Source organism: Plecotus auritus, assembly GCF_963455305.1.
Source record: "Plecotus auritus genome assembly, chromosome: 3".
NCBI classification, from domain to species: Eukaryota; Metazoa; Chordata; class Mammalia; order Chiroptera; family Vespertilionidae; genus Plecotus; species Plecotus auritus.
In genome coordinates, this window is record NC_137772.1 from 63,509,489 (window position 1) to 63,533,611 (window position 24,123).

General features: G+C 38.7%; 1 protein-coding gene across 12 annotated transcripts in view; it reads right to left on the minus strand.

Annotated features, from left to right (window-relative positions):
* LMO7 (LIM domain 7) overlaps positions 1-24,123 on the minus strand; it is a gene marked incomplete at its 5' end in the record, with an annotated part of 97,682 nt that overhangs the window by 39,098 nt on the left and 34,461 nt on the right. For 4 of the 12 annotated variants that reach the window (XM_080662022.1, XM_080662021.1, XM_080662014.1 and 1 more), the window contains 9 exons: positions 898-1,015; positions 8,953-8,982; positions 9,970-10,689; positions 11,777-11,968; positions 12,249-12,527; positions 13,445-13,697; positions 18,256-18,454; positions 22,615-22,728; positions 23,594-23,624. In XM_080662022.1, the coding sequence (XP_080518148.1) occupies positions 898-1,015; positions 8,953-8,982; positions 9,970-10,689; positions 11,777-11,968; positions 12,249-12,527; positions 13,445-13,659 (1,554 nt within the window). The remainder of the gene's footprint in view (positions 1-897; positions 1,016-8,952; positions 8,983-9,969; positions 10,690-11,776; positions 11,969-12,248; positions 12,528-13,444; positions 13,698-18,255; positions 18,455-22,614; positions 22,729-23,593; positions 23,625-24,123) is intronic. The other 8 variants (XM_080662024.1, XM_080662018.1, XM_080662017.1 and 5 more) reach the window with 5 other exon arrangements.

A 24,123-nucleotide genomic window follows, 5' to 3' on the forward strand; every position in this document is an offset into this window, starting at 1 on the left:
ACTGATAACTCCTCAATACTATTTTCACAACCAGACAGTTACCATGTATGTTGGCAAAATGACATTGAATTCCTGTTTCCTGACAATTAAATTGAGTCCCCCACTCAAAGAGACACTGGAATTTTGAAATGTGGCCAGAGCAGGGGTTTCTCCTTCATGAATTAGACCTTAATTCCTTTGAAAAATTAAGATTTACTCTCTCTGGGCCTTCTGTTCATGCTACCACTCAACTCTATTACCATAAAGATGTCCTCAAACATCTTTGGGTTTGCTTTGTATAGCTTATCATACTTTTATATACTGCTTTGGTTTATAACAATTACTCCTTTCAAAATAGCCCAAGCTGCTTTCTGTAGGAACAAAACTATTACAGCTCTGTGAAAACACATAACTTTGATTCAGATTATATGATTACATTTTCAACCAAACTATTTCTTCTTAAATCTCCTCTACTAACTCTAAGAACCAGTTCATCTCTCCACGCTGATGCCCAGATTCTGCTGAGCCCCTGCCCTTCCGCTTCCCAGACATCGAGCAAAGCTTCTTCCTTTCACCAGCATTAGTAACGGTCCCACCCTAATTCAACTACCAACACACGTTAACAAGTTAGCAACACTGCCAGGAAGGAGCTTCTCATGTAGGAGAATTCTAGAGAATATTAGATCAACAGCCTATTGTGTTTTGCACAATGGCCTTTAAAATATACAACAGTAATGGACCAAGAAGGTTTAAAAATCTTCTTAAAGGAAGTTGGTCACATTTTCTACAAACCTGAGTTCTCTAATAGCAGGGAAAATCACCTCTTGAGTATACTGACTTTCTTTGCAGGGAAGCAAAGAAAAGCCAAACACACACACTTGCCCTGTCTTCCCATCTCCCAATACAAAGCATACTCACATCCTGCCATTTCTGATCTTGCTCTTTTAGTTGGGATTTCATTTTCTGCATCTCCTCGTAACGCAGCTGACGCAAGTTCTGAACATCCTCGGCGCTGACATCGCTCATGGACTTACTCCTATAACAAAAATACCCAGGGTAACCAAGGTTCACATGACTGGATTTAGAGTTGAGACTGGGAGGTTGGGCTTATACTTGGAAATTCCATCTAAATTTCTGCCGTACTACCTAGATGCTTTAGCGATATTATCACAGAAATAGCACAACAGAGATAAATGGTGTTTTTCCAAAACGCAGAAACAAGAGCCTTGCATGCAACTCAAGTGTGAATTCTTTCACAAGATGGCTAAATGAAACCTCCTAAGTCTGAAAAAAAATAATCCAATGCTCATATTTAGAGTGGTCTCTGCATAAAAGAATTGTTTCAGAAAAAAAATAATTATTATTAGTCACTAGAATCATTTGTCTTTATTTTTCTACCTCTCCCCAAGATAATCTTTTAAGGTTTGGCTGCCTTTTCTGGACACTTATTAAATAATTTAATGATTACCTGATATTTTCTCCTCAAGTTCAATAGCATGAATAAATGTGCTGCTTTTTCACAAAGATTCTATACCACCTGCCCACCACTGCATTAGACTTGTTCTCAAAGCACCACAGGTAGCTTCTAATACCCAGTTATAATATAGCCTCCATAGCTTTCTTTTTATTAAGGCAGCTCTCAATGTCTTCCATGGGTGCCCCCTACCATGAGGATGTACTGAGAGTTAGCTCTCACAGAGCTCAATCTAGAGTAGAAACCAATGAACGAAGTTGGGTGTCAGACATAAGGCACATGTGTGCTACATACATGCACCCATAAAAAGTTGGGGTAAACTGCCCCAGAGAAAGTGAAACTATGGGGGGGAGGGAAAGAGTGGAGTCAAGTCTAATATTGAAGAGCAGGTAGGAATGAGTAAAGAGAGAGAGATAGAGAGAGATAGAGCTTTTGAAAGTGGGGTGCCCAAAATGCTCTCTCCTACAAATCTTTCATAAGGCACTTCTGATTTTATTTCATTGTAAGTGACTCCATCTTTATTCGCTTAAGTAACACAACACCTCCTTCTTGGGCCCCTAAACTTTGCCTTCCCCTAGATCTTGCCATCACATTACTTAGCTCATGAGTTCAATTATAATCTATGCAAATGACTCCCAAATCCAGAGACAGGACCAGTCCCCTCCTTACACTCAATTCTAATTGCTCATTAGATAAACATCTCTGCATGGACATCCCCTAACCATCTAAATTGTAAAAGGACCAAATGAAATAATATCAAAAAGGATTCTGTAAACAGTAACTCACTAAATACATGGTTATTGTTAATGTAGCCAAACTCAATTCTGTCCCCAACTCTGTTTTTCCTCCTATAGCTGTTAGTAGTGTTACCTGCCCTCCAATCATCCACATCTGAAACCAAAGAACCATTTTTCACCTTTGCCTCTCCCTTCTCCCTACTTTCAATTAGTTATCAAGTCCTCTTACTCAGTGTCTTTTTCTTTCCATTTCTATTGCCAACACCCTAGATCAGAGCACAGTCAACTCTTAACTAGACTTTTTTAAAAGCTTCTTAAATTATCACCCAGTCTCCAGATCCAGTGATGGTCTTTCATGAACTGTTCCCTCCACTCAAAAGCCCTTCCCAGTATATATGCCTTTTCAAATGCCCTTCTGTCCTCAGGAACCCTGCTAAACTCTGGTTGGGTGTAAGCAATGTCCACTTGGAAGTCTAACAGGTCACTCAAACTTGTCACAGACCAAATCCATGATTACTCATTCCACTACCTGCTCAAAACCCATCTTTCTCATCCCAATAAAAGTCAATACAACATTCACTTCTCTCTTTCTCTCATACATGGTAGCTGATGTCCTTAGTAAAACCTGTCACTCTACCTTCTAAATATATCTAAAATACAACCACTCCTCATCACCTCCACCTTTACCACCTTGCTCCAGGCTATCATATCTCCTGCTGTATTATCACAATAATCTGTCTCCATACTTCCACCTCTTCCTGCCCAACAGTGTAGTCTCAACATAGCAGACAGAGGAGTCTTCAAAACTGCACTCAGATCATGAGTCTACTCAACACCCCAGTTCCTTCCCATCTCACTCGAGTTAAAAACCGGTCCCTACCAAGATTACAAGGTCCAACCATGACCTGGTCCCCACCTACATCTCTGCACTCATCTCCTGAAATGTTCTCCTCCACTCACTCAGCTACTGCCAACTGGCTTCATTGTTCATGCTCACATATAAGCTCTTCATGGCTTACCTCTCGCTCCCAGTCACCTGCTTAAATGTTACCTCAGTGTTTCCTTCCCTGACCACCTTGCAAAAATAGCAAATGTCCCTCTCCCCTGGCCCACCTTTCTCCATAGCATATATTGCCATCTGAAATGTACGTTTATGTCGACACCACCTGCCTTGTCTTATAAGATTACAAAGCAGGAGTTTTGTCTGGTTTGTTTATGTCTGTATCACCTGTGCCTCAAAGAGAGCCCAGCCGATGCATGTAATCATAAATGTATTAATGATCTAGGTAATATTCTGCCACTTTGATAAGTCTTCCTAGCTCCTCCATGCCAAAAATTGTCTGTCTGTCCCTTCTTCCAACTTCTCTAGTGCTTTAGTTCTACCTTTCTCATGGTATTTCACAATCAGCATACTGTGTACATGGTGTGTGCACAAACATGCATGTTTGGCTTAGCTCCCTCACAGGTTCATATGTTGCCTGGGAGGAAAACATAGCACAAGGCATGCAGGATACATGCATTTAACATCTGTGGTAAGAATGAGGAATGTTTCATCACATTTAATCAAGCAAAATAAACTTGAAATGTTTCTAATATTCTGTAAGAATATATAACTCCTCCCCAAAGTTTTATAAAGAAAGCTTTATAGGATTTATTAAGGAATACTGAAGAATTATATATAGGAAATACATGAATTTATATATGAAATTATATATTGCTCTATGAATGTAATATTACTTAACTAGGTATGACTAAATAAAACTGATTTGTATAAATTTGAGGATATAAATTTACTTAACTCATAAACTGAAAAGAATCAGGCTTTTTCAGCTAATACTATAACAGACTCACCAAAAAGAGGCAAGGAAAAATGTTCAAGATCAAGACATAAAGGGAGCCGTAACCGGTTTGGCTCAGTGGATAGAGCGTCGGCCTGCGGACTGAAGAGTCCCAGGTTCGATTCCGGTCAAGGGCATGTACCATGGTTGTGGGCACATCCCCAGTAAGGAGTGTGCAAGAGGCAGCTAAATCAATGTTTCTCTCTCATCAATGTTTCTAACTCTCTATCCCTCTCCCTTCCTCTTTGTAAAAAAAAAAAAAAAATCAATAAAATATATATATTTTTAAAAAGACATGAAGGGAATCTTGATACTTAAAACATGAGGTTACGAAAATTTCAGAACAAAAATGGAAATGCAAATATGATAGTAATATTATGGCAGGGGAAAGGCTGGCTGGTCTCAACTGGCCCAGACTTCTACACTGGTGCTCTTTGAGACTTCACCTCTTGCACTGCAGAACCTGAACTTGTGTCTTTTCAAAACACATACCCATCATGGGCAGAGCAGCCTCCTGAGAGCCCACGCACAGAGCCTGGCACACAGGCAGTGCCCAACGTGAACAAAGTGAGCCAAACATGATCAGGAGCTGACAAGTCCCTGCACAGGGCAGGAATGTGAGCTCCTTCTGTTCCCTCGGGTGCATAAAGTTTCCTACATAAGCTTGAGCACTTTCCATACAGGCTGAGCCAGGCACTGGAATGAGACAGGAGGTGGAGGGCTCTGGGCCTGACCATGGCACCAATTTTCACCCCAACCTAACATCGTTTCACTCCTCTGAGCCTAAGTTCCCCATTCAAGAAAGAGATCGTTATGAGACTTGGGTGGGTTATGTGGACTGCATGTCAACAACCATCTCGTGCTGTACACCAACTCTTCTTATTATGGCAAATGTAACTGTGTGGGATCTTCTGAAAACTAACTGCCAAAGCAGTTTCAAATAAGAGAGGTCATCCCAGGCCACACTGATAAAATCTAGAACTTTTGGAGTGCAGGAGTGTTCTAGCCAGATCATGAAGAATTCTTTCTTTCCTTATCAGAGTTGACAGCATAATAAACTTCTGAGGGCTTACTGTGAGCCAAGCAGCCTACCGGGATTATCTCATTAGACAAAACTTCAGTCCGGTTCTACCACTCACTAGCTGGATGACCTTGGGAAAGCTGCAACATCTGCTTCCCTTTCCCCATGTTTCTAAAATGCATATAATATCCACCTGTCTTACCTTACAGAAATGAGATGAGCACCAGAGATAGTCTCAGGAAAATTGTTTGGGAAAATTATAAAAGACTACACGCTCTAATATTCGCTAGCCAATCACAATTTTTACAATTCATTTATCTGCCACGCTTAAATTTGGAGAGGCTTTGATTTAGAACTGCTTTGGATTTTTTACAAAAATAAAAATATAGGTCTAATATGTTGCATTTTTAGCTGAATTGACTCTTTTTAACAGCAGTTGGGGTAGAGAGAGAAAGAAGGGGAAAGGTAAAGAAAAAAGGTATAGATTATAAAACAGTATTACTAAAATCTTATTCTCTTCTCCCACGATACTGATCAGCTGCTACTCTCCTGGCACTTTTTGACTAGTTTTATGATGCATATTATTTTATTTTTTTAAACATTTTTATTTATTTCAGAGAGGAAAGGAAAGAGAGAGAAACATTAATGATGAGACAAAATCATTGATTGGCTGCCTCCTGCACGCCCTCTATTGGGGATCAAGCCTGCACCCCAGGCATGTGCCCTTGACCGGAATCGAACCTGGGACCCTTCAGTCCGCAAGCCGACACTCTATCCATTGAGCCAAACCAGCCAGAGGAAGCATATTATTTTATAACTCAATTTCAGAAAACTTATTGATGAGTATCTAAGGAATAAAGGATGAAAAAGGACCAGCGTGTAGCAAAATTTTCTTACTATAAAAATCACTGAAAAAAAAAAATCACTGATAGCCTCATGGGTCAAATAGAGATTCTATGACATTAAGTTAGGAGGCCCCAACCTTCAGAGGAAGATATAAATATACTTATTAATGCACCTCCAAATACACGGTGGGCGAAAGTAGGTCTGCAGTTGTGAGTATGTGAAGCACAGAGCTTATTCTTGTACTATTATTGATTAATTATTGTATTATTTTCCATATGAACAACTGTAAACCTACTTTTGCCCTACCCTGTACTAGTATACCTCCATTACGTGTTGCAGGAATTCACTAAACTAAAGGGTAATCAATACTAAAGCTGGGGTAAGAGGCTTTAGAGCTGCCATAACTAGATTGATAAATAATATAAAGGAAACTTTAAGTCAGGGTTTCTCCACAGCAGTACTATTAACATTTTGTAGCCAGAAAATTATTTGTGGTTGGGGGCTATCCTACCTACCGAAGGACATTTAGCAGCATGTAAAGGAACTAGATGCCAGTAGCAATGCCTGCCCCCGCAAAAGCTCACCCAGTATGACAATCAAAAAGTCTGCAGATATTGTCAAATATTTCCTGGGAGCATAATCCTCAGAAAGTAACTCACATCAACATTATTTTCCCTTTCTTTTTGTTGTCTTGGCAATAAAAAAGATAATTGGCAGCAGATTCAATGGCTTAATCATATTGCAAAATTATAACTGTATACCCTTACATATTTGTCCTTAGAGCATCCACCAAGACCATAAAGACATAAGGTCCATGCAACACAAAAGCACACATGTGAGAAATGACTGCCACATACAAAGCATCTTACTAAAAATACACAAGTGACAAGTGTTAAACGCCAAATAAAAAGCAAGCCCAAAATTAATAATCTAAGATTTCAAAATTTAATACACATTTCTCTTTAACATAGTCCTTACAAAAAAAAAAAGCATTCATTATTTTTCAACCATAGGATGTTGAACAATAATGATTTTCCAGATAACATACATTATGTCCAGAGAAATATCACCCAGAAATATCAGTTGTTTTATGCTTATAAACACTTATGAACACCTTTATAAACATGAAATGAGTTCCAGATTAAAAGCCTATATTCAATCCAATTTTTTGTTTTCATTACAGATCAATTTAAGAAAAATATCAGTAACTGATAGAATATAGGGGGGAAAAATACCATATAATAGATTTTTTATTGCAAGTGGCCTAAAATGCACTTGAGTTTTGTGAGAACGTATTTGTATTTGTGTTACTTTCCATTATTTGACAAGGCAAGCATCATTCATCAGTCTCAATTTACAATCTTTATTTGTGTTGTTACCTTGCCACTAAATTGCCTTTATAACAAACACTATACTAGGCAAACAACAGTCTTGAAAAAATCTACAGGAGGCATTTGTTCTTGCTAATGACAGCCCAGAAAAATCCTTTGCTTTCTGAGTCTTGGCATTTGGGTTTCTCTCTTTTCTTAACCCAGTTATACCGGTATAATGTATCCCGAAAGAGGAACATGTACAGTCTTTGAAATAGCAGTACCTGTTTCCATCCCTCACATGACTTGTACTCAGGGTACTTATAATCACTTTAAGAAAAACAACCTATTTACAATATAAAGTCTTATGTACCAATGAAAATGCTTCTGAAAATTATCATTCAAAATGCTTGAAGCTGCAAAGAGGTTTTTCATCAAGTTAAAACAGCTTTGCCTTGATGAATCAAGATGAGCAGATGCTTAAGCATCATGCTGAAGTGGCCGTGTTCATCCTCACTGATGAGAAGGCTTTAACACCTGAGGAGCTAGAGAGAGACAACATGTCCTTGCATGGCATATGCAAAGCAGGCTGGGAGCCTGATTTTTAAAATCATCAACTGAGAAGTACTTGCAATGATGTGCCTGTGCTTCAGTGACACCTTTGACATCCAGAATGGTTATATTGCTTTAAATAGCAATTTTAGCAACTTTCAAGACCTCTACACTATCAAACTATCAAAACTAGAGAATCTTCGAGATTAATTAAATCTTAGAGATGAATTAAGTAGGGAAAGATTCTTAGCTACTCAGCCTTAGGCCTTAAATTTAAGATACTTGATTAGAGATCAATTAAAATATTTAAGTTTTCTTCTTGCTCAAAAATGTTAGCAGTTAGACACAACATCAAAGAAAGTTTGATGGAAAATATTTATTTATATGTAGCCACCTGGTTATTTTTCGCTAAGAATAAATGATTCTATACAGTTAGTATGTAGTAAAAAGTAAAAGTAGTATTCACTTTTAACTCTATTATTCTAGAAATGGAAAATATTTCCAGAAAATTATTTTTATAATATTTATGTCTATCAGGAGACTAAAATTTAAAAAAACAGACAAAAATTAAGAATTAGTTATAAATACAGTCTTTGCAATAATACTGGAAACTACCAAGATTTTAATTTTTGCAAGTTTTGGAAGGCTAATTTGACTCTATAACACAGAATGTTTCCAAATCCTACTAAGGTGAGATTAATGGCATTCACCATCCAAACTAAGAAAACCCACATAGGTAGGAGTATATAGGCAATGCCAACCGCATGTATTCCAACCTCAAAGTAAATGCTAATATCCTCTTTCCATCACAGATTTTTCTAAAATGCAGTTATGCAGTCTTCCACATCCAGAAAGGAGAATTTAGGTCTATATAATAATCAAATACCAAAATAAATATACCCAATCTCAGGTAAGTGCTTTTGTTACTTTTAATCAACTCCTTTAAAAAAAAAAAAACTGAATTTTGAACTAATAAAACAATTCTATTGTTGTGATATAGCAGTTCATGCACTGAGCACTCAGACACACTACCATTAGGTTGCTAAATTAAGAAAAATATCCCATTTTAAAATCTCATGCATAGCACACAGCATCCACGTTTAGTAACATGCCAGGATAGCAGTGCAATGACACATTACACAAAGGACAAACAATGTGCAGAGATTTCTTTTTTGCTGCAAACCATGACACTTACCCATTCTCACCATAAATCTTTTGAAAGAGTCTAAGAAATCAGAAAACCAAAAATTAAAAGTCATTTCTTCCAGTATGTTATTTTTTAAATGTTCGACGTTTTTAACTTAAGTGTCTAACAAGAGATGGACAAATCTCAAAAGGTTGCTTTTCCAGTCACGTTCTTGATCATGTCTCAAATTCTCATTGATCTCATATCTCAAGGAATTCACATTAAGCAAGATCAAGAGTTTCCGGATTTAGCTTGAACTGACAAATCCAAAACAAAAAGCTTTATTAGTTGCCAGGAACTAATAAAAAAGTTAGATTTGCATCTACTAAGTTTATTCAACCTAATCACATTTGCCCATCCCGAAGTTCAACAAACTGAACATTCATCAAACATCAAGTGTTCATTATTCTAAAAATGGCCATCATTACATACATGTAAAATTTAGCAGACAGCAAATAACATTCATGCATTTTAATCAAGTTTGCACTAAACTTTGAAACTATAAATTTAGAAATTCACACACTTATAGTCCAAGAAACCTAGGTCAAAAACAAAAATCAAAATCAAGTTAAATGAAATTTGCAATGCCATATTTTGAGGGAAATTTTTACACAAAAATCACACACTCCAAAATGAAAAACACATAAAACCAAACTACAACCGGACTGTCTCAGAAACGCCTGGACACGAGAATAAAAGTCTGTAAATGTAATCAGAAAACATTTTCATGAAACACCATGTTGCAGAATAGTACCACAGTCTCTCCTTAAGGCCAAAGGCAATGACTGTGTACACACTTTCTTAAACGGGCCTCAAATAGGCGATTCAGTGATGTGCAAATATGGAATTGCACTTTTTCCATGAAATGTGCAAAGGTTTCTCAAAGCAAAATAAATGTTTAGAAGATGCTTCAAAATGGCTCGTGACATGCAGTCGGGCAATATGAAGCCACTTTCTCACTCAAGAAAAGTAACACAAGACCATCCATTCAGTACAAGCAAAGTCCTTGCAGAAACACACTCTGACCTCTCAACCATCAGCCGTTTCCTGTGCCTAAGCCTGCTGGCCTCCCGGATGGCCTCCCACTTCCGTAAGTCCGCCTCACTGCAGGGACCAGGGATGAAACTGATGGGAGGCACAGAAGTTCCCAGCTTCCAATACTGGATCTTACGGGTCAACATGTCATCTGTCTTCTGCCGATACGAAGGAACTAGTACTCTACAGCTATTACTTTTCTCTTTGGCTGGGCATGTCCTTTCAAGTACACAGAGGAACTTTGCTTGAATTTCTGGAGGAAGAGTCCAGGGCTCGGGGAAAGGGATTGGTTGGTATCTATCTGGGGCCCCCGATAGAGGCACCTCTTTCTTCTGCGCTGGAATTCGGCGGACAATCATATCATCTTTCTCTAGATCTGGAAGTACGAGTTCACCTTCTCTGCACTGCAGAATTATATCTCGCTCTACAGGATCATCTCGCTCAGAAAACCTTCTGAAGTCTTCGAAAGCTCGGAGAACACATGGATTGGCGTGGAAAGCCCCAGTCTTTCTGACAAAGAAATCGTCATTCTCTAAGTCAGGATCTAGGGCTGACATCTCAAGGTCACCTCTTCTATACCCTGGTGCATAAGAGAGATGCTTCCTGCGAGTTATGAGCCTTGGGCCAGCAGTGGGATCAAGTTTGATATTTGTTTCAGAAGATAAGATGTCATCAGAATATGTTTGGAGGGCCTGAAGTAATAAAAACGGACTGAAGCACAGAAAAGAAAAAGGAAGGGAGAATCTTATTATGTGTATTAAGGAGAACAGGTAATTAGGTAGCAGACCAACTAGCCATTATTGTTTAATTATAAGGGGCATGGGAAGGACTCTTGTGTGGAACAAAGACTAGCATCACCTGTGACTTTCCTGGGTACCACTTAAAGAAACAAGAGCAGAGGATACAGCTCAGGAAAGGTGGGCACCAAGCAGGCCAAGCAATAGGGCTCAAACTGGGTAGAGTACACCTCCCTGAGATACAATGCAACTCTTGCTGTCACCTCTTCCTCACTCCATGAGCCACAATGACCTCATTCTCATCCCAGAGACTCAGGAATGATCTTGAAAAAGTTTTAGAGTCGGTCATGAAGCACTGTATGCAACAGGCACCGGTAGGAAGCAGACATTTAAAAACTACAATGCTCTGAAGCTGTACAAAAGGCCCTGATGACTCTTCTCTTTGCATTTTCCCACCAGACTTGCCTGTCCACCTGTCCATCTGAAAGTTATTTCTTTTATATCTCCACGCATAGCACAACTGTAAGACTACGTTCACTTTTCTTTTTTCTTTTTTTTTTAACATATTTTTATTGATTTCAGGGAAGAAGGGAGAGGGAGAGAGAGTTAGAAACATCAATGATGAGAGAGAATGATTGATTGGCTGCCTTCTGCATGCCCCCTACTGGGGATCGGGCCTGCAATCTGGGCATGTGCCCTTGGCCGGAATCGAACCTGGGACCCTTCAGTCTGCAGGCAGATGCTCTATCTACTGAGCCAAACCGGCTAGGGCAGTCTGCTTTTCCAAAGGCCTTTTAGAAATGGTTTTCCAAAAGAACTGACTATGCCACATGTAACTCTATACTATTTTATACATGACTCTGCTAAAGAATATTTAATCCTATAGACTTCCAAGCTTACATGCCTGCACATATGCTATACATAATGCTTTTATACTAAATATTAAGTGAGTACAGTTTCATGATTCAACACGTCATGGTCAGAGGTTAATGGTGCAGCAGAAGCTGGCCGGGTGTTGCATGCCAGACTCCAAGCAGGAAGGCTCATGCAGGCAGGTACACCTGGGCTCCTCCGAAGCACCACTGGTTCTCCTGGCTGCTTGGGTGTCCCATGTGCTCCTGGCTACCTCCATCAGGAGTGAACGTCTTTGGCAGGTGCCGTCTAGCCTACGCTCTGCTTTCTGCATCCAATTAAAAATGGCAGAGCTTCTGTCAGAGCCTAAATCCTCATCCTCAAAGCCTGGGCTCCTTCTACTGTGGAATGAGGCAGAGACAGGAAGGAGAGAGGGAAAAAGACAAAGAATTGGAGAAAAATATAACTAAATAATGTCAAGCTATGACTATGTATAGAGGAGTACGTGTTAGGATCCAGATCCCAAAGATTAAATTTAAATGACTTTTTTTTTTTCCAGTTACAGAGGTTCTATAGATGTTGGAAGGAAATCCATCTCTTTCATTAAAAGCACACACAGAACGCACCCAGCCAGGGCACTGAATGAACACTAGACTGACAGAAACAGGCAGAAAGACAAACCTGAATCCCTGAAATTCTTTATACCATGGTTTATAAGTTTCCCTTTTTATTCTTTTCCAGTTCACATCTTCTGGGATCCAACATTTGGGAAGAAACTGATCAAAAGTGTTCCCTGGGTTTGGCATGATGGGGCTTAGCTTTCGCACATAAAGGTCATCCTTTACAGTGTCGGGGATGCTTGTCCTTTCTTCCTCCTCCTCCAAGTAACAAAAGGAGTTTGAAGTTTCTTGTACTGCTGTCCAGTTCTCCACATTTGTGCCCCAAGTTCTCCTCTCGTTACTGTTCAAAACATCCAACCAATTAAGATACTGCATGATCAACGTGTGACAGAGAACACAAAAGGCATGCTTCCTGGCTCACAAAGTCTATACCACTGTGAATGAAGCAAATTAGTTTCCCTTCTCATCATTAACGCTCCTAGAACAAAGTCATGGCAGCATCACAGCACCTCATTTTAATTAGAGAATAGCTTGATACACGAGGGCCAAAGATAATAATCGGTGGTAAAAAGAGACAATTTGCAAACAGTTTGGGGTGTTACTTTATGTAACGCAATCAACAGGATAGACATTTGGCCCCAGGAGAAATTTTTCTGACCTCGTCAGTTCGCATAGCCCGGTGGCTACCGGGTCAGCAGGAGAAAATAATTGTGAACAAGAGTTAGGAGAGAGAGTTTTTGAGATGAAACTCTCTGGCCTCTTTTTCACTTGGAATCTAAGGTTGGCTAAGTCATCCAAAACTACAGGAAGGCAACCTTTGCTTATCCTTGGCATCCGATCCACTTTCAGGACCAAATGCCTCCTTCTGATAGGAAGCTGGATTTGAAAAGTCACACTCTGCTCTGCTAACTTGATGAGAAATCAACATAGAGGCGGGGAGAGGGTGGGGGGCTGCACAGCTGAGCTCCCAAGGAATAATGTAAGTCACCCAGTAAGCTGCAAGATACCAATAATGCTAAAGGCAGGCATCTAAAAAAAGAACCAGCAAATCATATGCTGACATTTTTAAATGGAAAAAATATCAAGATATGAATGACTAAAAATATAGGGGGGGAAAAACATTTTCATTTATGAAGTGTAAAATATTATCTATGAAATACAAGTTAGGGACCATTCCTTTTACCACATTTCAATATCCCAGCACATTTGCAAACACAGGACATCTTAAAGCTCAATCATCAGATCGCATCCCAGTACCTTGGAAATGTCCCATCAGCTTCTGTGCCAACTGGGCTTGCCCAGCTTCTTCTGTTATCCTCATTTCTGTCCGGCTTCTTCTTCCTCAAGGGTGCTGGCACGTAGGATGGCTGTCTACTTTTGTTGGGTAAGAAACGATTGAATGGTAAAGCAGATTTTGGTTCAATGGCCGAAATCCTTCGATAGGACATATCATCTTTATTATAATCCTGCATTTTGAATGTAAATTCAGAATCTGTGTCGCTTTCACAACCTGTAAAAATAAGAAGGCACCAGAACTGGCTTTATTCTCCAGATTATTCGTCTCGCTGAAACCCACACAGCATGCCTGCTTCGTCTTTCCCTACTGCTAACTGCGAGAAATATTTTTAGAAATTTGTCATGAAGTTGTGATAAGATCCATTAGGAGGAACTTGCTTTGCATACTGGAGGTGCCTGCGGTACATTCTTTCACTGTTGTACATTCTACGCAGAAAAAGTCCCAAATTACAGCTGAAACCCTTTTCTTCTTGACTTTCCTTGCCCATATAATTTTTTCATCAAATTTGTTGATAGAATACATGTCAATAAAACCTAATAATACATGTCCATAAAACACACTTAAAATGAGATATAAAAATAATTCTTGAGAGACAGTAATTTAAAATAAAGCATGCAACCATCTAACATTTCTGTGAAGTAAGAGATAAGGGAGGACACAGAGAAAGAAGTAGAAAGCACAAAAGATCTTAAAGGGGGTCGGCAGACCATTCTGAGACCCCCTATAAGCAAGAATCACATGTTAGGTATGAGACAGGACCAAATGTCTTCTAACATCCCCTAGGAATGTCAAGTCTCATACCTTAATGAGAACACAGAAGTCAGGCTTTTGTAAGGGTGGCTGTGGGAATTACATATTTGGTACAAAGTCATTGAAACACAAATTCAAAAGACTACACCTCAAAGTCAGATCCATACAAATACAATCCACTCTCTTAAAACTATCTAAATAGATGTGCTCTTTTAAAGATGGGAGAAGAGGTACAGAACACTGCTACAGATTCGGGCCAGACTGTCACCCTCTCCTGCCCTTTTCTCCTTCCTGCCTCTGTATATTCCTAAAGAAAGTTTGCTAATGTGGCTTGCTTCCTACCTGGCCTCTCTGAGGCCAACTACCTGAGCACTGCAGTCTCACAGCACACAGAGCAGAGCACCTGCAGGGTTAACCTGAGCTAAAGGCGGTCTTCGCTCCTCCCTCGGGCCTGGCAGGAGTCTACAGTAAACAACAGGGAGACTGGCCTACAGGAAGTGGTTTAACACACAGCTATGTAAGCAGGAGACCTGAACAGGGCGAAGGAGAGGCACAGCAAAATGGGAGACAGTTAACCAGCTCTCACCAGGAGGATTTATGGTCAATCATCTGGTGCTTCGCTTGTTTTTACCACCTCCTACATAAATAGTACATTTTTTGGAAATGAGAGAAATGTCTTAATTCTTGCCAAAATTTGTACATGCAAAATCTTAAATACACAAAGAGATTGTTTTACTCGGGAGTATTTTCCCCATCTTTATTGAGATATAATTGACATACAATAGTGTATATGTTTTTGTTTTGATATATTTTTATTTATTTCAGAGAGGGAGAGAAAGAGAGAGAGAACCATAACTGATGAGAGAGAATCATGGATTGGCTGCCTCCTTCACACCCCCCACTGGGGATCGAGCCCGCAACCTGGGCATGTGCCCTGACTGGGGAATGAACCGTGACCTCCTGGTTCATAGGTCAATGCTCAACCACTGAGCCATGCCAGCCGGTCAATAGTGTATGTGTTTAAGGTATACAGTATGATTTGATTTAAATATATTATAAGATGATTACCACAATAAGTTTAGTTAATGATGGATAAGTTTAGTTATCCATCATTCTTATATAGATACAAAAAAAGACCAAAAAAAATTCTTGTGATGAGACCTCTTAGGATCTATTTTCTTTTTATTTTAATACAGTTTTATTGATTTCAGAGAGAAAGGGAGAGGGAGAGAGAGCTAGAAACATCAATGATGAGAGAAAATCATTGACTGGCTGCCTCCTGCACACCCCCTACTGGGGATCGAGCCCACAACCCGGGCATGTGCCCTTGACCAGAATCGAAACCTGGAACCCTTCAGTCCACAGGCCGGCGCTCTATCCACTGAGCCCAACTGGCTAGGGCAGAATCTACTTTCTTAACAACTTTCGTGTATATAATACAACAGTGTTAATTAACTATAGTCATCATGTTGTTCATTTTATGAATTTTTAAAGTTATTTTTTTTTATTTTTTAGTCTAGTACAATGCTCTCTAGAGTAGGCAAATATTCTTGATATAGGGAGTTTCATATAAACCTAAGGAATTTAACCTTGCAATTCTGTTAACCTAAAAACATTAACCTAAGTGGTGGTGATCACCAATTTTGGACTATAACCTGGTGGGTAGCAGAATTTTAATACAGTAATCATAAAAAAAATGTTTATCATCCTGGTGGCCCCCAGGCTTTTTTTATTACCCCCTAGTTATAATTACCAAGTCTTCATTTCCACACTCTTTAACAAGGTAACTCCTTTTCCGAGATCAGGAAGCTGTGTCACAGTGGCCCTCTGCTCTTGGTCACATGGACAGGCACCAGTCCCATGAGAATTGGAGGAGACTTGGATTCCACACCACAGGACCACTGCATCTGAACTGTCTCAAGTCTGCATATTCCCAAAGTGCCTCAATCTTCCTCTCTTTCATTGTTTGCTGGCCAGATATAAATTTAAACTTTAAATGTTTTCGCTTCTTTGGTCAGGACAGAATAATATAATGAGTTCAGAATTTTAGCCTGTTTTTACAGCTTTAATTACTTAAATTATAAATCAGATTCATTTCTTTAAAACTATTATAATACTCATCTAGACTATTAAAGTGTCACACCTAAATAGCAAACAGCCAACAACTGGAGCAGTAACTATAAAGGTTAACTCTTCCCTAGCCACATATTTTACTGTTAGTTTTTAAATGCCATTTTTTGTTACCATGCTTAATACTTTGCTGATTTTTATTTTTGAAAGACAAATTCATTGTACTTTGCATTTATGTAAATTTATCTAAGAACAACAAATAAAGATTGAACTCTAGTTAATGACCTGCATGCTAAAGTATTTAGAACAAGTGTAATATGCTCTGAAATGCCTCCAAAAAAATAAGAAGGATAAATGAATGCAGGGAGAGGAAGGATAGGTATGTGATGAAGGAGATATAATAAAATGTTTTGGTAGAATTAGATGGTGGGTACATGGGTGTTCACTGGAAAATTCTTCCAAACTTTGATGATGTTTGAAATTTTTTATAATAAAAATGTTAGATAAGTCACTTAATATTAAAATAATAATCAAAATGAACAAGTAAAATTCCTAACAATCTAGTACAAACTCACAACCCGAACTCTCAATTTTTTTCACATTAATGGTAGAAGCACAGAAATATCTGAAGCAACATTACTCATGGTTCCAATCTAGTCCAATTTTAATTGGTAGAGGTATACATTTAGAAGTTTCTCAGACCACCAACATCCATAGGAGTAAGAGTTGCATTTAATTAACTGATCTGACCAGGACACTGACATTTTGAAAAGAGTTTCCTCTCCAAAACAGATGACTTTCATTAACATGTTCCTTTCACACTTACACTGTCCTGGATTAGCTCTGACCCTTACAGAACCAAAAGATGTTTTCTAACGCCACGCTTATATTGTTATTTAATCAAAGTTTAGCATAATGTTATATCATGATAGATATCAATCATTTCTTCTCTTAGAGATCATTAAAAAGATGTCTTTCTTGTTCTTTTTCTTGAGAATTTTTTAAAAATCTTTTGTGGGGTAAAGTAAGAGAAGGGAAAAAAGAAATTAACTCAGGAATTAGAACAAACTTTTTAGAATCTTTTTTATGTTTAGGTACATACCAGTCAATAGGCCTCATAGGCACAGATTATTAACCCTAAATCTGGAGAGAAAATAATCAAAATACATTATCACTAATAAGACAGATCACAGTTAACTGTCTCCTCATGTCTTCTCTGAAAATGGGAAGAAGGAAAAAATGAAACCAATACCCCTCTAGTGGTGATACAGTGAGGGAGGAAAATAAAATTTTTTTTCAATTACACTTCAGCCCAGTCGGTGTGGCTCAGTGGTTGAATGTCAGTCCATTAACCAGGAGGTCGTGGTTCAATTCCCAGTCAGTACACATGCCCGGGTTGCAGGCTCGATCCCCAGTGTGGGGCATGCAGGAGGCAGCCGATCAATGATTCTCATCATTGATGTTTCTCTCTCTCTCTCTCTCTCTCCCTCTCCCTTCCTCTCTAAAAAATCAATAAAAACACATTAAAAAAATAAAAAATTACAATTTAGTCTCTATTTCCTTGGTGAAATTTTTGCCTCAATAGTTTTCACCTCATTTTTCTACTCTCTCCCATTCCCAATTTTTTCTTAACATGCAAACAAATAAAAATAAACTGCCAGTCAAAAATGCAACTCACCTTACCTAGCAGGTTTGGCTCAGTGGATAGAGCATTGGCCTGTGGACCAAAGGGTCCCCGGATTTGATTCCAGTCAGAGTGTGTACCTTGGTTGCAGGATCCTCCCCAGCCTGGGCCCTGGTCATACCTCATGCAGGAGGCAACTTATCTGCGTTTCTCTCACATGGATCTTTTTCTCTGTCTTTCCCTCTCTCTTCCACTCTCCCTAAAAATCAATGGAAATATATCCTCGGGTGAGGATTTACCAAAAAAAAAAAAAAAAATGCAACTCACCTTCACGCCCACCCCTCAGCGTGATATCAGAGGAGCAGCTTGTGAAGGACCGAGAGCCCAGAGAGTCCAAGCTTTCAAACGAATCTTCTCTCCTGTGGCTGCCTGGGGGCACAGGGAACTCTCCCCGGTCAGCACACCAGATATCTCCGTACCCACTGTCCCTGCCACTTCGTTTCAGGCAGCTGGAGTCTTCAAGTGCCTAAAAAAAAATTTTTAGAGAATAAATTAGCATAAAATCCCAAACTGTGGTCAGTCATTACTTGTTTGTTTGCATAGCTCAAGTTGGTGTGCTTCATTTGATAGGTGAGGCAACAAGGTCTCCTGTTAATCATAAAAACCTGATTTAAAAAAAATCAGAAAATAAATCTGCTTTCCCACAACTAATAGTTGGTCCTCTTGTAACAACAAAGAGATATTCATTATTATTTAATAAAGTAGTACAACTGATATAAAAGTAAGGAAGGGGAGACATTTTAATATGAAAAGCTACTAACTAAATTAATATACTAAAATCAATTATTATCTAGAGTTATCTGGCAATAAATATGAATGGAGTTAAAGAGAAAAATCCACCTGGACTTTGATATCCAAAATAAGATAAACTAATTAATTATAACCATCCTACATTCAGCAAATAGTTGAGGAGATATATATTAAACAAAAAAAGTAGTTAAATTTTTAACAAAAAGTTTAAAACAGAGAGGAGCAAGTACAGCAGGTATACATGTCCCAGAATTTATCTATTTTCATTTATTATGAAACCTAGATCTGAACCAAAAAAAGCAGACTTGTTGGTCGACATACAAAATACTTTCCCTGAATCTAAATTAAATATTTGTTTGGCTCATGTAAGAGATGTACAAAAACATAGCAAATGTCAATAACTATAGGTTTATAAATCACATAGCATTTACACAAAATCAGTATTTGTAATTAGCATTTCTCTATGAAGGTAAATAGCAAAGTATAACTGGACTTTTTAAAATTAGGATTTAAATAAATGTATAAAGCCCTTAGCATAGTCATGATACAGAGTAATAATTAATTAATGAATTAATACAGAGTAATGAACTCTTAATATTTTAATATGGTGAATATAACTCTGTCATTATAGTAAAAGTCGGGAATGTTAGCTTCAGGTGACTTCACTAAAACAGAGATGGTTTTAGATAATGGGGCCTATTTATGAATTTTCTTAAGTATAATAGATATTGTGGCTATATGGAAGAATTTCCATATACCAAAAATAAAAACTCTTATTCTTAAGACAAGCATTCTAAGTATTTAGGGGTGAGATCTCTGCAATTTACTTTAAAATGATTAAGTAAATAAAACACAGGTGGATGAACAGATACATAAATAGATCAAGTCTATACGGGAAATGTTTAATAATTGAATCAGATGATATATATTTGTTGTACTCTAATTATGAACATATTAAAAACATTCTCAACATATGAAAAAGTCGATAAAAGAACGTTTACAATGAATAATCAGTAGCTCCTTCAGGCATACTTTTGGCTAAGGCTGGATTTGTCAATCTGTAGTTGAGTTTTTGGACAAGTGTTTGAAGAACCAATAAAGTCTAGTAGAACTATGTAAGATTTTCACATGCTTTGGATGCCAGACAAACATGTTAGAATTAACATCCTGTCATGAAAATGTAAGCACCTACCTTGTACCCTATTTCCAAGCAGATGGGGAAGCTAGGCCTAATGCTGGTATCACCTAGATACGTCTCATAATATAAAAAGATTAAAAGTTTTAAGTAATTCTTTTTCTTAATGGATTTCAGAGAGGAAGGGAGAGGGAGAAAGAGATAAAAACATCAATGATGAAAGAGAATCGTTGATCAGTTTCCTCCTGCACACCCTACACTGGGGATTGAGCCTGCAACCCAGGCATGTGCCCAACCGGAATCAAACCTGGGACCCTTCCATCCGCAGGCCAACGCTCTATCCACTGAGCCAAACCAGGTAGGGCTTAAGTAAATCTTTTGATCCATCAGGCTTCTTAGACACACTGGTGTAGCCATAGGGTCCTCACTACACAGCAAGATGACTTTTGACCTCATAAATGTTACAGTTATTTATAACAGGCCACCACAGTTATAAAAGAACCTGAGTCTGACCCTGGTGCCTGGTTATGTAGGACTTCACTCTGACAAGTCACCGGAGTCACCTTCAACTTATAGGGTAACTCAGGTGCAACAGCTTATCCCAAGTGTTTTTTTAACTGATACCTTGGATTGGCCATTAAGCATTATCTACTTAAGTTGGAAAGTTTGATGAACACAATGGTTTTGATTTTTAACAAAAGAGATGCCAAACAGATTACAGATCCACACACCTCTTATGGCTATTCCCACTCCATAATAATGGAATAAGAACACAATTATAGCTTTTTAAGTATTGAAAAAAAATTTTTTTAACTAACAAAAAATGTTTATCTACTCCGATTTCCCACTGGTGACAGGAAACAGCCCTTAACAGAGCATTCCCAGCACATACACTGCACCAGCCTTATTCAGCCTGAGTCAGACTGCCATAAAAAGGACCAAGGGCTGTTAAGAGAACACTAATTCAGGTGCCAAAGTCCAATATTGTTTTTAACTGGATGTTTTCTTAGCTGAAATAACTCGGGCAAAGCTATGCTCGTGCCCAAAGCCCCCTGCATGTTCCTCCATCAGTCTTACCCTCCTCTACCCTCCTCCACTGCAGTGACTTATCTGCTCATCTGTCTCCAACAGGCAATTGTGCTGCACGAGGATGGATCCTTTGTCTTGTACGTTTTCCCAACACCTGCTACAAGGCTTGCACATGATAATATCTCAAATATTACTTGAATTAACTGTTTCAAGGAATTTGAATGGAGTGCTAAAACTCCTTACAATTCAAAATAATAAAAATAAGCCCTGGCAGGGGTGCTCAATGGTTAGAGCATTGGCCCATGCACCAAAGGGTCTCGGATTAAATTCCCGGTCAAGGAGATGTACCTGGGTTGCAGGTTCAATCCCCAGCCCTGGTCGGCTCATGCAGGAGGCAACAATGTACCACTCTCACGTTGATGCTTCTCTCTCTCTCTCTCTCTCTCTCTCTCTCTCTCTCGCTCTCGCTCTCGCTCTCGCTCTCGCTCTCTCTCTCTCTCCACCCCCTCCCTCTCTTCACTCCGCTTCCTTCCACTCTCTCTAAAAATCAGTGAAAAACATATATATCCTTGGATGAGGATAAAAATCATCATCGTTATCATCATCAAAAAGGAAGACCGAAACCTTCTAAGCTATATAATCCCATCTATATATATAAAAGCCTAAGTGACCGTTATAACTGGACAACTGGCCCCGACTGGGGTGGGCTGGCTGGCCAACCTCCCGCAGCTCCTTCCCCGGGCCTCCTGCCCAAATCGGCCCTGATGGGGCAGCCTCTCCCCCTGGCCGGCCACCCCGATCAAGGCCAATAAGGGCAGGCCAGCCAGCCAACCTTCCACGGTCCCTACCCCCCAGCCGGCCTGCCCCAATCAGCCCCGGACCCCAATCAGAGCGGGAGACAGCCCCAATTAGTCCAGATCACTGGCCAGCCTGAGGGACCCCACCCGAATTCATGCACTGGACCTCTAGTCTTTCTATAATGTAGATGGCTGAACTCGGGCAAAACTAAAGATTAGGGTAGATATAAGGCCTGGTAATCATTTTCATCCTGGTCTACAATTTCTATCTTCCATTCATGACAACTAACATTTATTACATCCTTGTAATGTGCTAGAAACTAATACTAAATGCCTTCTTGGTAGAGTATCACTTCATCATCATAAAACCTATGGAGCAACTACATATCATGTTTCATGTAACAGCATTCACTACTCCTTAGGAAACAGAAGCAGTCTGTAGAATTGTGGAGATATAGAAGTATAGGCATTAGAGGTAATCCTCCATGACTAAAAGATACTACGATTTTTAAAAAAGTGAGTAGCTTCCATACATTTTAATAACCCTGAAGAACCCTACGACTACAGGTTGAATTCATAATGAACACAGGAAGATTTACATATATGAAGTATCTAAGAAAGGAAACAAATGCCTATTGTCGAGTTAGCTAGAATTAAGAGATAAATGCCTATACCCTGGACACTGTTCTGAAATAGACTCACTCACTCCCTGGTGGTGGCATACAAAGGCAGCCAATGAGTAACAATCCTCTCTACCCTTCCCAATCTAGACCAGAGCAAAGATGGTCAGACCTTCCACATTTGCTATAGAGAAGGAGAAGAATGAAATGGAAGGAAACAGAAAGGGGAAGGGAGGGAAGAGGAGAAAATAGTATTAGTTATAGTGATCCTCTCATACAGATATCGTTTCCTTACCTTGGTCAGAGCTTGTCCCAAAAGATTCTCAAATGCTTTCAAATTAAGATATGGACCATTATAGTAGGGGTTACTCTGTGCTTTTCTTCCCAGCCAGTACAATGTTATCAAAACCTTTCAAAAAAAATTCCATAAAACAAAAAGATCAGTCTACTTATAGCAACTAACTGCAATCTCAAATGCAGGTGAGCACTCCAGATAAAAGAGCATATCTATCTATGGCTGAAAGTAGATTTTTCTTTTAAATTATAAGGAAAAGAGTCATTAAAAATGTTATTCACTCTTCCTGGATTTCACAGTTAGATTCCTGGTCAGGGTAAATGCCCAAGTTGCAGGCTCAGTCGCCATAGTGGGGCATTCAGGCATTCTCTGAGCACATTCTCAGACCAAAAGCCCAGATCCCAACAGGTATTCATTCATGAATTCTACTAGTACATATGAACAGGGGGAAAATTAAACTTTTAAAGCAATAAATATTTTTCTAACAACAAACTTAGGAGGAAATGGACACTTAAAATCAATAATTCTCAGCTTTCCTAAAGGTACTAAGCTCTTATGTTTTTAATAAGCTGTCACACCAGAAATTCTTCTAATACATGTAGAATATTATAGATATTATATAAGTCCACATTGAATAATCATCTAGAGTTCCTAAACATTCAGAGGTATTCCTTAAAGTCTGATTTGATGGTTTCTGACTTACTACCCTAAAAATCCTAACGTGTGTTCATTGGCCTTGACCACATTACTAACATATGAGAAACCACTTTCTAAGTTTAAACTATCCTCTTATTACCATGAAGACAGACAATATGTTTTAACCATATTTTAACATATTTAGAGTTTGTGACTGGTTGGTTTCTAGCAAAAATTTCATTGAAAAAAAGATAACAGAGAATATCATATATTTTTAGATCCCACTGCCTTATTACAGAACAAGTAAAAAACCATCTATAATATTTTATTAAACATATCTTACATTTTTCACTCTCCTATCGGTCTCTTCTTGCCTGTAAAGAAAAAAGAGAAAATATCTATTAATATCTAAGAACTTTAAAATATTAATTATTAACTGAAGCTCATTTCTATGAATATTAATACCACCTGGAAGCTCAAAAACTTCAGAAAAAATTTCCTGCATTCATTGACTTCATGAAACAAGCACCAATTTCTATTAAAAAGGTTGAATTTTTCTAATTTTATTCATTACAATCTGATTTCTAAAATGCAGTATTTGCATTTTTTGTATTTATTTTAAACAATGCTTAAACCCTATCAAAAGGGGGAAATGTGCTCATGGCAGGGGGATCAGGAAAGAGGAGAAAGAAAAACTATTTTGCACTGAGTTCTCATCTCCATCGTCCACATGAGTTTTCTCACCCAAGTTTCCCAGAGCAAACTGCTGAGACCAAAACCCTGCAGATGTTGGAAGTAACATTTAAAAAATAACTGTGAGCCTAGCCAGCATGGCTCAGTGATTGAGCATCGACCTATAAACCAAGAGGTCAT